Consider the following 15483-nt stretch of genomic DNA (forward strand, 5'->3'; position numbering starts at 1 on the left):
TTTTTGACCCTACATACAGACAGTATGTTAATACAATGATTACACCATGTATGTTCATGATGGTATTGGCAATATGAATCAATATCTGCTGCAGGGCAGTTTGATTTATTCGGGGACATGAATAAATTAAACTCCCTCAAGACCTAGCAAAATGTCATAAAAATTACTTCTGGCGATAATGATGCACAATTAATTGTAAAATACTTGTTTAATTTATTTAGCTTTATGAGGTCAAATCAATAAATGTTTGCACTGAAGAGCCTTGTTTTTCATTAAGACATGGCTGGTTTTAATGTGTAGATGTTTTTCTGATAAGAGGTACGTTCAGTGGAAAAAGAAATGTAGCTCTGTTATGTGCCTTAAAAGTAGTTTTAATTTATTTTAAAGCTTCAACCTAAAAGATATTTTCTTTAAGCTAGGAGAGGAAATCTAATTGGCTTACCAATAGCATACCACTCCATTTGGAGTACCTGAAGTATAATTGCTTTTTATTCTGTTTGTGGCTTCTCCAAAGTATTTTAGTAGTCTAACAAAACCCATAAAGTTATAGTACAGATATACCCTGTTAGCATATAAAATAAAACACATACATGTGACTGAATATTTACATAACACCTCTGTGGTTTTGTCCCTTTAGTGTGGTAATATGGCACGAGAAGGACTGCGTACACTGGTTGTTGCCAAAAAATCACTTACTGAAGAACAGTATCAAGATTTTGAGGTATGAAAGGACAGTGATCTTTTGTTGTACCATATTTAAGTACTTTGAGAGGAACATTCTTCTTTTTTATTTTTTTAAGGTTGCAAAAAAGATTATCCATATTTAAAATACAGATAATTGAGGTATGGCCCAAAATCTGGTTCTTCAGTCATACGTAGGATATTGTTTTGCTTTATTATGAAACTGTACGGTGTTTCCCCAGAAGCCAGTGTAATGTTACTTCTGTAGCTACAGCATGACTTAAAAAATCTACTCGTTCTCAAAGATAAGGCCTTTCCTTTTTAGATGCTGTGATGCCTAATCCTTAATAATTCTTCAGAAGGCATTCTCTTGAGGTGATTTGTCAGAAAAACCATGTATAACGTTGGATGTGGTGTAAAATAGTTCTTTTAGTCTTGTTCTTTGTTAAAGACATTTAAAGTCAACCGTTTAGCCTAATGAACCCATGCTGTCTGTGAGTGGTAGACTGAGTGTGTACTTTATGAGTCATAGCAAACTTAAGTGGTTTTGTGTTTGTGCAAACAGAGTCGATATAACCAAGCAAAGTTAAGCATACATGACAGAAACCTGAAGGTTGCTGCTGTTGTAGAGAGTTTGGAGCGAGAAATGGAATTGCTGTGTCTCACTGGAGTAGAAGATCAGCTGCAAGCAGATGTTAGACCAACTCTAGAGATGCTAAGGAATGCTGGGATAAAGGTACTAAATGCATACCACTGACATAACAGGTTCATTTATCAACTTTTTTTATTAAGACATAAATTATATTTGTCTATATTCAGATTCTTTCAAAGTAAGAAATATGTCAAGTCCTAAGCACATTCTGGGCATGAACTAGGACAAACAAGCAAGATACTGTGTGCAAAGGTCCCTTGTCCACCATAGGTTTCATTAATCTTAAACTTAGTTCTGCAGGAAAACTACCAACAGATAGATGTATGTGTGTCTCAGTCATTTATCCCCTGACTGTCTACAGTAAAATGTCCTAGCTGACACTACATGAGTTTGGCACAAGATTTGTGTGACAGTAATGTTTTCAGGTTTGGCACTTGAGAAGTTTTGGCAAAGATCAAAAGGTGAATTGTTTGAACTAGAATTCAGAACTGCCCTTGGAATTTGTTCAAATCATGTTGAAGGGATGGTGTTAAAAGCCTTGTGCAAGAGTTTGTGCTGTGCTTTGTTCATAGGCTGGCTTTGCAAGTCACCTATTAGGTGAATATTAGGAGTAATACATTTATTTGAGAGAGGGTTTGAAATAAAGATATGAACAATATCTTAGGGGAGTGGGCAAGATTATATACATTTTGCTTGAAGTGTCAAACTCTGCTCCAAAAAGGTGAGTTGGTTTTCCAATGGTTAAACTGAGTCAGAGAAAATGGGGTACTTCAGCTTGAAAAGGAGAGTAAGGTACTTTGCTTTGCAATAAGCATGGGAAATCTCCCTTCATGAGATTGAGGAGCAGCAGTGCATGGAGCTCTGCCTTGGGACAAATGATGAGCCAGTTGAGAATTTATGTTAGAATTAGTGGGCAGACCAGTGTGGACAACATTATGGTGAGTGTGCACTACTGCCTGAAGTGCTAGAAGAGGCTGCCTTCAGACAAGTGGAAGAAGCCTCTCGTTTTCATATTCTGGTCCTTGTGCTGGACTTCAACCCCTCCAATATCTGCTGGAAGGGCAGCACAGGAGGGCACAAGCAAACCAGGAGAATTTTGGAGTGCAATAATAATAATTTCCTGACATAGGGGATTGAGGACTCAGCAAGAGGAGATGTTCTACTTGTCCTCTTTCTAACAAAAAAAGAGGAATTAATCAGGGATGTGGAAGTTGGTTGAGGGGACAGCCTTGGCCCATCCACAGTGGTTATGAGAGAGTGAAGTTCAGCAGGCTCAGGAGGATCTTATTCATGTCTATAAATACCTTAAGGTAGAGTGCGAAGAGGACAGAGCCAGGCTTTTTCCAGTGGTGCACAGTGAAAGCACAGGAAGCAATGGATGCAAACTGAAATAAAGTTCCACTTGAATATAGGAAGAAATTGTTTTCTGGGAGTGTGTTCAAACACTAGAGCAATTCTCCCAGAGACCTTGTGGAGTTGTCATCCTTAGAGATGGTCAAAATGGTTTTGACATAGTGCTGAGCAGCCTTCTGTAGTTGATCCTGACTTGAGCAGAGGAGTTGGACTAGATAATCTTCAGAGACCCTTCCCATGTATGCTGTTTTGTTATTCTGTTTTTAATTAATCCCTGTTACCCAAAGGCTTTCATTAAATCGTAATGCAGTGGTGTGCACAATTAGAAAAATGTATGGATGGATTAAAGCCTTACGATTGCATCAAAATTCTTTTTAGTACAATATACTTATATACACAGTATTTACTAAGTACTTTGATATTAGTACTTCACTTATAGTATTTTCACATTTGCTTTTGATATTACCTCTATGTGTGGTCACTTCTGACTATTAGGTATATCCTACTTGGAATAGGTACAGAACAGGAATTATAATCACCCTTATAGTAGGCTGGAAACACATCAGATGTCCTTCAACATCCTTGGTGTTAGGGGCTGAGGGAGCTGTCACACTTTAAGAACCTATGAACCCTCAACCTTTTTCCTTAAGCTTTACTGCCTTCCTCCCAGTTCTTCATGGTCATTGGGAAGGATTTCTTTGGAGTGTTGGGACTGTAGCTCTTCTTTCAGATATGCTGTTTGTTTCATTGTTTGGCTGCCGCTTTCTGATACATGACCACCACAGTCACAGACTGTTGTGTCACATCATTTTGCTGACAAAAGTCATCTGCATCCTCACTTTTCTAATCAAGGTAGTATCAGGGCCATAAGGAAATATTTTTATGCTTTCCCAGCTGTTCAGCTATGCCGGTGGGTTTCCCCAGAGTTTCAGTGTCCAAAGAAGCAAACTTTTACATTATTTTACAGATATGGATGTTAACAGGAGATAAACTGGAGACAGCAACTTGCATTGCGAAAAGTTCTCACTTAGTATCTAGAACTCAAGATATTCACATTTTCAGACCTGTAAGTATATAGTTCCAACTTTTTTGTTGGTTCGTCAAAGGACAGGTAATAACAATATTGCTTTATTTGATCAGTGGTTGTCTGGTTGTTGAAAGTTGTTGGGTTATTGCACTGAATGTCATAATAACGGTCAAGAGGGTAGTACTTAGGTTGTTATTCAAGGCTGCAGAATTACAAAGCATTGCTTCTGTTTAGGGGTGCTTGTTTCTAGATTTGTTGATATCCTGCAGCCATGCTGATACGTTTGTAGCCATCTATATTTGGGTTCAACGTGCGTTTTACAGTCTTCACTTACACAATGGACATAGTAAGATACCTCTAAATAATGATGATGTGAGGTCTCTATGAGATACTGAGCCACTAAGAAAGAGTGTCCAGGCATTTAGACTATCTAAATTACATCCTTGCTTGTTCTAGAATTTTCATTATTAGAACTCCTTAGACTCAAGCAGAATTAATCCTGAATTAAACTGTCATGCCAACATCCTCTGTAAAGACTTAGTTCAAATTGGTATGAGAAAATTTGATTTTCTTAATATCATTATATATATGTGCATTTTATTAACAGACTGTTTAAGTAATTGTTAGAAAAGTAAACTAAATCTTTTTCTGTACATTTTATTTGCGTAGCATCAACTCTACTGAAGCCAAACAAAAATAGATTTTTCAGGTGCTGATTGATGCTGTGTGATCAGACATAATATGTCTGTGTTTGTTCTAAATGAACCACTTGCACCTACAGAAATAATTCTATGAATATAATTTACATGTAAATGTAGTTTCTTCTGAAGCATCAGAATGGCAAATTAGGCCCTGCAGACTACTATTTGCAATTAAATTATTAATGCTTCTGATAAAACTTTACATCAATTTTTGTTGACCTTTCCGTGTTGTAACACCACAAATTAAGTCTTCCTGAACAAAATCTATTTAGTTGAGTCATATTTTTATTTTCATTACCTCGACTGGTAATAAGAGATCAGCATAAAACTGTGTGAGAGTATGCAAAGTTTTAAATTAGTTACAAAATTAATTTATACAGGATTATTTCTGTGGCTGTATTTGTGGCAAAGAAATAACTACTAGATTAATGTAAGAAAATACCAAGCATTCTTAACACTTCTATTTTAGTTATAAATTAGAAATTAAAAAAATATTTACTACTGGCTTCCCAAAAAGTTGCATTTTGTTTTAACATTCTTCCTTTCTATTCTTAGAAATCTCAGCTTCCTCATTTTGTAATGAAATTACCTGATATATTGTTCTAGAGGTATTTACAAATGAAAAAAAGCATTCTGTTAGGTGAAATGTAGAACAGAGAGGGTAATTACTGCTCAGCAGTGTGTGCAAGTGCTGACATCTCTTAATCTCTGCAATGCAGAAAGATTATACTGGGCCAACACAATCCTAACAGCTGGCAGACAAATGGCTTTCTCTTTACATGTTTAGTTGTGGCAAAGAAGGAAAAAATTCTGAATTGGGGTATGTGTATAGGTTTTTCTGTTTGCAGGGGCTTTTTAATGTAACTCAGATTTTATGGGTAGTAGAGCCCATACGAAGAGAGAAGGGTCTTTGGAGTGCATCTGACTCTGGGTAGTAGTGGGCCAAAGACAAAACTTCGCATTCAGTGTAATTAAGATTCATATATCTAAAAAGTTATTTAATCAAAGCGCTAACAGAGATAAAATTGGAAGTACAATCAGAGCTTGTGTTTTATTCTCTGCTTGAAACATTGTCTTGCATGGTAGCTCCAAAATACATTGATATTTACTGGAGAAAAAAACCCCAAAAGAAAACCAAACAAAAAAAAAAGAATAAGAAAGAAAGCAAACAAACAAAACAAAACACCCCAAATCTACCAGCCTTGTCAAAATCCAGTCATAATTTAAATTTTTCATGTTCTGTGTTCTAGCTCAAAACCTTCCAAAACCCATTTGGTAACCTGTGACCATTTTTGTATTTCACAGCTGGGCCATGTAAACAAAAAAATCTGTGATCTAATTATTTTGTATCATACCACTTGATCTTGCCTGCATAGTCATGCAAAGGGATTAGTACTAATGAACATCTTTATTGAAATCTATCCCTCCTTACCCAAACTGAAGGAACAATTAATAACATGTTGTGTTATTCTAAGAACATATTTTACTGGTTAAAAATTGGGATTTGCTTGGAATTTTTGTCCTTTTTTCTCTAGCCCTGCCAGCATTGAAAGACTCAGACCAGCTCAAAATTCAGAGATTTTAATGTCATTAATTTATTAATATTTTTAGCCCTTGTGAACTTCTTGTGGGGAAACAGTTAACCTGACTACATAGATTTTCCGTGTTTGAGGATTGCTTTTTCACTCCATAAGATCTGAGGCTTGTAGTAGCATCCCATGGATGTTGGACTTGCACTGGGATAAAACGCTTGAACCAAGGCTATGAGTTCTCAAAGCCTGATTTGTTTAGTAAGGGTTTTTTAAAGAATATAACAGTCTTTTAAAGTGAGTGTTTTTTATTGAAGGTTGCCACTCGAGGAGAGGCTCACTTAGAACTAAATGCCTTTAGGAGGAAGCATGACTGTGCCTTGGTGATATCTGGGGACTCACTTGAGGTAAGAACTTGGTTTCTGTCAAATTATGTTAATTTGTATGCTTATGTTCAGAAAGTAAGGTATTGTGTCTTCATGCTTTTTTTCCAGTATTTGTACATACTTTTAAATTGTCTTTAGAGATACTTTTGTTTATCGCTGAATGCTGTTTAAAGGATATATGTTCTAGATGGGTAAATGTTACTGGTTTTCTGGTCTCCTGTACAGTAACAGAATGGAATTTGTATGCAGTGTGCCTTACTATTGTCTGTTCTCTTCACCTCAGAGTGTGTTGGCTCTCAAACTGACATTCTGTTTGATTTTAAAACTAATAAAGCCACTGTCAGAAGAATCTGCCTTTTTTTTTTTCCCCAGCTGAATGTTGTGCAGGGAAAACTTTGTTAAAAAAACCCTTTATACTATGTTTTTGTGTTGGACTACATGTAGTAATATTTAACTGTAAATAAATGCAAGTGTCTTTTTTTCTTAGGTTTGTCTGAAGTATTATGAGCACGAATTTGTAGAGCTGTCTTGCCAGTGTCCTGCTGTGGTGTGCTGCCGTTGTTCTCCCACCCAAAAAGCTCATATTGTGAAACTGTTGCAGCACCACACTGGAAAACGCACGTGTGCAATAGGTAACTATCGGCACAATCCTCGTAGCTAAAATCTGTAATAAATTTAAGCAGTAGATGGCACCATTGAGAAATAGTTGATATAAAACGAGACTTCTTTACCAACAGCCAGGTATTATGTAGTTGTGGCACAAAAAGCCATTCCATGAGAAAGGTGTGGTTATCTTCTCTATTCTGCAGGAAAAGGTCTCGATTGCTGAAGTAATTAATCGTAAGCCATAGATTAATTGTAAGAATTTAAAGGTATGTAAGAGGTTTCTAAAATAATGTAAGACCAGGAGAGTAAAACCTCTGAAGAACTGAATATTGCAGTGACATTTTCCAGGTGACGGAGGAAATGATGTCAGCATGATCCAAGCAGCAGACTGTGGAATTGGAATTGAAGGCAAGGTAATATTAACAGTTTCATTGTCAAATGTGTGCCACATAGCAGTATAGTAACATGATTAGAAGCTTTATTCTTAAATGGTATTGAATTGATCATTTCTAATTAAAAAATGCTGTAAGATAAGAATGCTTAGTCTTTAATATTTGCTTTGCTTCTATGTTCTCTGCTTTATCTTTTTAAATACAAAAAGCAAGAGAAGGAGAAAACACAATAGTTATTTCTGTGTAGCATTTACCTGAAAGAAGCAGGAGAGGCAATTAAACTTACTTGTTACTGACCCTGCATCTTAGAATATGCACAAAATTTGTCCTTTGTGTCTTATTGCAGGGTTAATTTTCAAAGCAGGAGCAAACTTATCTTTTCAAATTAATTATTGCTTAGAATTTTGAAACTTGAAGTGCATCTTTTACACTGGGTTTCATGTTTGGAATATTTTTGGTTTGTTCTAGGAGGGAAAACAAGCTTCCCTAGCAGCTGACTTTTCTATCACACAGTTTAAACACATAGGTAGGCTGCTGATGGTACACGGTCGAAACAGTTACAAAAGATCAGCAGCACTTGGTCAATTTGTCATGCACAGAGGCCTTATTATTTCAACTATGCAGGTATTTAAAACTTTGTTTTCTGAATAGTTAAAAACAGCGTCTGTCTTTGAAATGTCGCAAAATCTTAATCAACCAATATTGGGTTTTTTTCTATATTATATTGTTTTGTATATAGAATTATATTAAATACATATAATTATCTGCTTTTTGTAGGCTGTGTTTTCATCAGTCTTCTATTTTGCATCTGTTCCCTTGTACCAAGGATTCTTAATGGTAGGGTAAGTCAAAAGCAACAGTTGTGATATCTGGTAATAAATAGAGCAGACTAGCTTGTTAAATAACATCATCCATTTATCATTGATATACTACCAAAACCTGGAATGAGTCTACAAAAAAAAGTCAAAGTAGGTTGGATATGTACTATATGAGGGAGGAGTCATTATCAAATCTCTGGAGAGAGGGATCAGCATAGTCTTAGACAAATATAGAACCTTTTTCACATATCAGGTGAAAACAACAGGAAATCTCCCAGAGCAGTTTCAGCTGTGAAATGGATTGCTGTACAAACCTCAGTGAGAATCACAGATTTATCTGTTTAAAATGGAGCTGCAGCTACTCTGAAATTTCCTCTGAGAGTGCAGTACCCAGGTCTGCCACATAGATTTCCTTTCAGGTGAATGTATGTAGGATTAGGAGCATCTTGGTCTTGTTGCAGAAGCTGGTTTGGCAATATGGTTTCCCAAGTCATACAGCTGAGAGGTATGCATATATTCATATTTGTCCCTGTTCTCTCTCCCTTCTGGCTTAAGGGCTTTCTTTTATACTCCTTGTAAACAATAAAAACTTAAGTCAACAGTAACTTAAATCATAGTCAAATCATGGTCTGATTATACCAGACTTTGCAGAGGCAAGCTGTAGACCTCGCTAAAATATTTGTATATAGTTGTGCTAAGTTCCAGGAAAGTACATACAAAAGTATACATCTGGCATGTGCATAATAAAATCCAAATACAGAGGTGTTAAAACTTTTATTCATCCACCTACCTTTACCATGATGTTCAGAATACAGTGGTTGTTTTTTCTTCAGTTTTCATGCACCCATCTGTAGGTGAATTTAAATGTCCAGTCTTTGAACTACTCGTCCAAAGTGTAAGTGCACAAGGAATATGGTAACAGGTGATAAGCTTGGGTGTTAGAAGAAAGAAATGTATTTGCTGGTTTTGAGTGTATAAAACCTCTGTAAAGTCTCACAACTGACAGCTCCCAGAAGCACAGAGCAGGCTGTATATGAAAGCTGTATTGGTAAGCTACCTAAGTACTGGAAAAAAGAACCAGTTTAATTCCACTTACGTAAAAAGAATAATTGAACTCAGCAAATCAGTTTAAAATTATATCATACAAAAGTGTTTTAATTTATGATCTTTCCTTTCACCTAGATATGCAACCATATATACTATGTTTCCAGTCTTCTCTCTAGTATTGGATCAGGATGTGAAACCAGAAATGGCATTGCTATATCCAGAACTTTATAAGGATCTCACAAAGGTATGAATGTCCTCAGTGCTCAGATATGAACAACTGATGAAATCTCTGGTGTGCAAAACTGAGAATTCTTACAATCATTTTCTTAAGGTATTCCAAGCAAGACAGATTTCACAACTAATGCAGTGTTGTGCCTACTGTGAAGATAATCCATGGTACTAAATGTTCTAGTCAGTTTTATCATTACATTCGTTAAGTCACCAATGGTTGGACTGAAATAATTCAAATGTGAAGGTCTGTTGTTATATAACCTGCTTTCAGTCTGGCCCCAAAATGCCTGATGTGGAGTTATTTATGCTTACATTTTCACAGCTCTTCTTTCCTTTTTAACTCATAGATTAATTAACAGATTTATTTTTTTCTCTAACACCCAGAAATTACTACTGACCTCTGCAAAAACTGTCTTCCTTTAAATAATAGATATTGATATCATGTTTCACAACACTGATATGTCTGAACTGCATCATCTGTAATCTACTGCTTTCTGTGTGTTTGCACATATCTGCAAACAGTCAAGATGTATAATTTTTTTACCCTCCAAAAGTGAAACAAATGTCAAGATTCTGTTTTAGCAAGTTTTTCGAAAAGTGCTTCTCCTCCATCCATAATTGTCAGCTAAAAAAGTTATGATACAAGGCAGAAGCAGACAGTCTTTTTAGGGACAGTATATTCTTCAAAGATGTTTCTAAAAATTCAGAAGCAGATTATAGCTGAAGTGAGTCCAAACTTTTCAGTCTTTGTCTTTTAACTGTACTAAATTAAGTATTAGCTATGTTAGTCTGGGATATTTTCTCATCTGTTGGAGATCTTGATTCTCTCTTTATCCTCTCGAGAATCTTTAAAGTTTTTGAGATTTCAACCCGTGATTAATCTCTAAAAAGCATGGCTTTCACCTGCTACAGACAGTTGTAAGCTTGCCTGTGGAAACCTGTTGATGGAATGTGGAAGCATCTTATTTCCGAAAACAGAAGTTAACTTGTACTTGGAAAATGCCCAGGATGGGCAGATGAATAAACAGCTGAGGTTTTTTTGTTTAAGCTTAAGTGACAATTCTCAGAGATGCTGAATCGCTGACTTTCCCAGCTGATGTTGTACATCTAGGAATAATTAATAAGTAGAACACAAATAATTATCTTCAGGAGAAAAAAAAGATAATCTGGAGGAAGTGAAGGTTCAGTCCATTGTATGGGGCAGATAATGATCAGTGAATGATTATGGATGTGTAGTACAAAAAGTTACACGCTACGTTTGACTTCACTATTACAAGTTAATCTTACTGTGTTTATTAGAACAGTTTATGATCATGCTGCCTTAGTCATGACGCTGTGAAGCCTACTTATTTCTGCACATCATCTTTCAAATTAAGGACTCTTAAATGCTCTACCAATGCTAGTGTTATTCAAACATATGTTGACATGGACTATAATTTTATTCCTAGGAATTGGTTTATTTTCTTAGATATGCTAGTGACGAAAATTTTTAGATTTTTAGAAGAATAAAAGGTAATAGCATTAACACACTTGCTTCAATGCAAGAAGAGAAAATTAGTGAGGTTCAGAGAGACAGGTGTAATCACATACCCCAGAGGACACGATGACTCAGTATTACTGTTTCTGTGGCTTCTGTGGAGGTTAGGAAAGCTGATGAAATTTTGAAAGGAAGTACAAGTAAGTGCTCCCTGCTTTCATCTGAAAGTGATTCACAGCCTGTTGAGCAGCATTCCATAGAAGCTCAGGAATGACCTACCCCTTCTAGATCCATAAAGGTGAATCAAAACTTAAGCTCATTCATATTTCCTGAATTTTGCTAATTAGGAGCTGTGGTTGAAGGTGATGGTGGTGTCCAATACTCAATGGAAAATGAGTAGGCACTCACAGGAGAAAAAAAATCTGATGTTTCTTTGTGTTGTGCTTTTTCCCATACATTCAACCTGTCACTAACATTCAAGACTATATAGAGACCTATGAAAATATCCTTAGTACCTTGCCATGAACTCTTATCTGTCTAAGAATCTGTTTTAGCCTCCACTGAAGTAATAGTCAGCTCATCACTTGCTATAGCAGTCAAGCACATTTCTTTGTAAAGTGCTGATTCTTGTCTGTTCTAGATTGATCACTTCTTTTGTGGCAAAATGGCTGCTTTGTTTGTCATTTTATTCTTTAAAATGTGTATCCTTTCAGCTCTGCAGTTCTAACATATTTCAGCAGTACCAAGAGAATGCAAGAACTCTTGCAGAGTGCAAGAGTTATGTCACATGTACAGCATTTATTCTTTGATTGTGCATATGTTTTAATCTAAAATATTCACAATCACAAGAATATTTCAGATTTATTTGGTAATAGTTACTTGCTGAAAACTTGAAGGACTCATTCTGTGAATGCAAATGGGCAGTTTATCCCACATTTAAAAGTTACTAGTAACAGTTGATCTTGAGGATTAGGTCAAAACACAATGCTGTTGTTTTTCTGAAGACTATATTTTACAAAACAGACACAAAAATATTTTAAATTAAAAAAGACTAATTTAACTGTATTTTTCCTTCTGAAAACCAACCAGTGCATTGCAAGCTAAAATATTCCTTCTGTCTAAGGCCTTAGCTCTCTTAATCCCAAATTTAGACTTTGTGCAATTTCTATACAAGTTTGTAATGAAGAATCATAAAAACAGCTAGAAGCTTTGTAGCCTATATCACTTCAAATACTGCTTACTTTACTTATAAAATGTCTCTCTACTGACTTAAGTATTAAAAATATATGATCTGAGTTATTTTTTTAAAGTCATGTTTAACTGTCCTCTCATCTGTTTCCCTTAGGGAAGATCTCTGTCATTTAAGACCTTCCTCATCTGGGTTTTAATCAGTATTTACCAAGGTAGGAGAGAGTCCTAACTGTACTGAACTGAGAATTTTTTGTCTGCTATTAGCAATATTGTTTTTCAGCTGCAGGTTGAATTCCCAAAGCTTAACATTTCATCAGCAGTTATATGTATTGCTTTCTGTTTATCTCGTAAATCGATATTCCTCTGGTGTGCCAGACCTATTCAAAACACAGCATGGACTGGTATTTTTATTGATGCATGTCACCTAAAAAAGGACATGTTTTTAATTAAATGCTAATCCAGAAAAATTTTAATGAGTGCTTATCACATTGCATGTATTTACACAGTAGTTTTCTTTCATGGAATGACAGAAGTACTGTTGAAGAAATCTGAATTATGTAATCAGTTAAAAGTAATTACACTTTCAACAATATCTCATTTATTTGCAGCACTTGACAAAATGAGGTTAATTAACAGTTCATCAGATATATTGCACTAAAAGGTGTTTAATTTTCTAATAGTTTTATTTCTTTGTGGCTTTACTTTGGTTGGTTTATTTCACATGCACGAAGTACAGTAAATACCCCTCGTTTCTTTTAGAAATATCTATGTTATTATCTTATTAAAAGAGTTACTGGGCATATTTTCATAAGTAATCAAATGTTCAGTGTGCAGTTGTGAAACCTGGTACAGTGAAATTTTGTTGCAGAGCGTATTGTTAACTTTGTGTGCCTTTCCACCCTACCTAGGTGGTATTCTGATGTATGGAGCCCTGCTGCTTTTTGAATCTGAATTTGTACATGTTGTTGCCATTTCCTTCACTGCCCTAATCCTGACTGAGCTCTTGATGGTTGCACTGACCATACGAACATGGCACTGGTTAATGGTGGTGGCTGAATTCCTCAGTCTTGGCTGCTATGTGGCCTCTCTTGCATTTCTAAATGAATATTTTGGTGAGTAATAGTAGAAGTATTTGAGCAAAGAACCAGTTTATATTTTTAATATATTTTTCTCATGTTTTTTTCAGTTAAGAATAGATGATGATTTGAAATCCAGCTTTCATTATAAGAAATATGACTGAGTTTAAATTAGGTCTAATTAATGTTGGGTTAAATTCTCTCTTACCCTTTTCTCCTAGAATTTGACAACCTCTATTCCTGTTAGTATTATTTATCTGGATGATAAACTTTACTCAAACCACTCATGCCTTTTCCATCCTTGATCCAGTATTGACAGTCCAAACTGCATACCTTAAATTGGCTTTGAAATTTGCACTACTGAAAATATATATGATTATTAAAAAAAATCAGGATCTTTCACTGAATTGGTGCATTATTTTATATGCCAGACCAAGTGGACCTCATCAGATCTAACTGACAAGGTTAAAATAGCTGAAATATTGCTAGAGAGTGAGGCAACAGGCTATTAGGATAGATACCTTATATAAGAATCACTGTTTCATAATTATACTAAGCTTATATTAAGCTTGCTTTAAGGTGTGGTATGCCATACTGTGTCTTAAGGTTCTGATTGTTTATAGGACACAAGATAAAAGAACACATTTTAACTGCAAATCTTAACAGTCAAGGATCTGAGCAGCAAAATAATACATATTTCTTCTTGTATCAGCTTATTTTTTAGTAAAAACAACTGTCTCAGTATGATTTTACAAATGTAATTTACAGAAATATATGTAACAACTTTAATTATACCTTGTGAGGAGCAGAATACAGCTCCTTCTTCTGTATCACAGCAGAATTAAATGTTACATGGTAGTTTCCAGGAGTCTCATAGTTCTGCTTTCACTCTCTCATGTCACAGGTGTTCCACACTAGAGTAGTGTATGTACATTATATAATTATTTTTTAATCAGTAAATGCTTCACTGCCTGTCCTAGGTGTTCTGTTACTTCCCAGATTTCTCAGGAGTCAAATTTTAGTGAAGAAACAACCCCGCTGGGATTGGTACTTGTGTTGTACATTATTTCAGGTTTGCCAGAGTACCTTTTTATCTTCTCTGAGACTGATGCACAGACTCCTTAATAGAGATTATTGGGTTGATTTTTGAATCTCCACAGCCAGATTACAAATGAGAGGAACAAGCAAGAGCAGATACAGGTATTCTCACTTGAGTCCAGACTTCCAGGAACTTCATAAGGCAGAACTTGCTGCTTCACCTTTGTAAGTCTGTAGTATTGGTGACAGCTGGTCCTTTCATCCTTTCTGGTGTTGTTCCGTGAAAAACACCTTTAGATGGTGTTCACAGATGTGTAAAAGCTGCAGGAACTTCGTTTCTTGCAAACTTTTCCATAAAGTGAGTGTTTTTCTGTCCTCATGTATTGCTGGACAAGCCCAAGCAACTGAGTCTATAAATATTTGCATGGCTTCTTGCAGCCTGGGGGTTTAACTTGTGTATTTTTTGTCATTAAGGGTACTGAAAAGGGCTGCAATTTCATTGGATTCTGTAAAGACGTATTTCACTGTGTGTTATTCACCAATTAATCTGAGGAAATGCCTTTTTTTAGTCTCACTTCTGCTTAATGCTTTAATTAATCTGTCGCATTATAACTTGGGGGAAGGGAGTCTTTTTTAGTGTATGTGATGTAGCATAAACCTAAGTGATGGTTTGCAGTTCAAGATGTAGAAAACTTCCATGTATCAGGAAAAATGATCCAGACCAGTTTGACTTCACTGTTTCTTTCAGTGATGTTACTTATAAGTATTATCTCCTCCCAAAGAAATTATATCATGACATGGCATTTAAATTAGAAAGGCAAAAATATTTGAGACTTTTCTACAGCTCTGACCCATGAAAGTAAATCAGTTTTTATGTTTCTGAGTTAATTGCACACGGTGGCTTTATTAGGCCTGTCTATGATATGTTACATAAGCTTTCAGTAGGTCTAAGCAGGCTTAAGCTAAAACTGTATAACAAGTTTATACACTGAAATTTAATAGGCAAAGTATTTTAATGAGTAAAGTTGGAGCAGTAAAGTATTTCTTTATTGCATTTTCTGAAGTGACTTTTAGTTCACATTAAAACAGTTTTGATGGAGTTGTTTATACATTATACCTTGAAGTCAAACGTAAACGAAGTGCCAGTGTACTTATGATCTTAAAACATGACCAAATGTAAAATCTGTGTTTTGGTTTAATTGCTGCTTAAAATATTCTGATTGACATGTGAAAGGCAATGCCATTCCAGTTAATTCTGCTAACATCTTTTTATTTCCT

General features: G+C 35.5%; 1 protein-coding gene across 4 annotated transcripts in view; it reads left to right on the plus strand.

Annotated features, from left to right (window-relative positions):
• The window catches only part of ATP9B (ATPase phospholipid transporting 9B (putative)), a 158868-nt gene that overhangs the window by 139824 nt on the left and 3561 nt on the right, over nucleotides 1-15483 (plus strand). For 2 of the 4 annotated variants that reach the window (XM_017822254.1, XM_017822264.1), the window contains exons 18-28: nucleotides 638-721; nucleotides 1247-1417; nucleotides 3654-3752; nucleotides 6261-6350; nucleotides 6817-6961; nucleotides 7284-7348; nucleotides 7796-7951; nucleotides 8105-8169; nucleotides 9328-9436; nucleotides 12246-12303; nucleotides 13000-13203. In XM_017822254.1, the coding sequence (XP_017677743.1) occupies nucleotides 638-721; nucleotides 1247-1417; nucleotides 3654-3752; nucleotides 6261-6350; nucleotides 6817-6961; nucleotides 7284-7348; nucleotides 7796-7951; nucleotides 8105-8169; nucleotides 9328-9436; nucleotides 12246-12303; nucleotides 13000-13203 (1246 nt within the window). Of the gene's footprint in view, nucleotides 1-637; nucleotides 722-1246; nucleotides 1418-3653; nucleotides 3753-6260; nucleotides 6351-6816; nucleotides 6962-7283; nucleotides 7349-7795; nucleotides 7952-8104; nucleotides 8170-9327; nucleotides 9437-12245; nucleotides 12304-12999; nucleotides 13204-14327; nucleotides 14431-15483 lie in introns of all 4 variants that reach the window. The other 2 variants (XM_017822238.1, XM_017822247.1) reach the window with 2 other exon arrangements.

This window comes from Lepidothrix coronata, unplaced genomic scaffold (genome assembly GCF_001604755.1).
Source record: "Lepidothrix coronata isolate B3197 unplaced genomic scaffold, Lepidothrix_coronata-1.0 Scaffold3, whole genome shotgun sequence".
NCBI classification, from domain to species: Eukaryota; Metazoa; Chordata; class Aves; order Passeriformes; family Pipridae; genus Lepidothrix; species Lepidothrix coronata.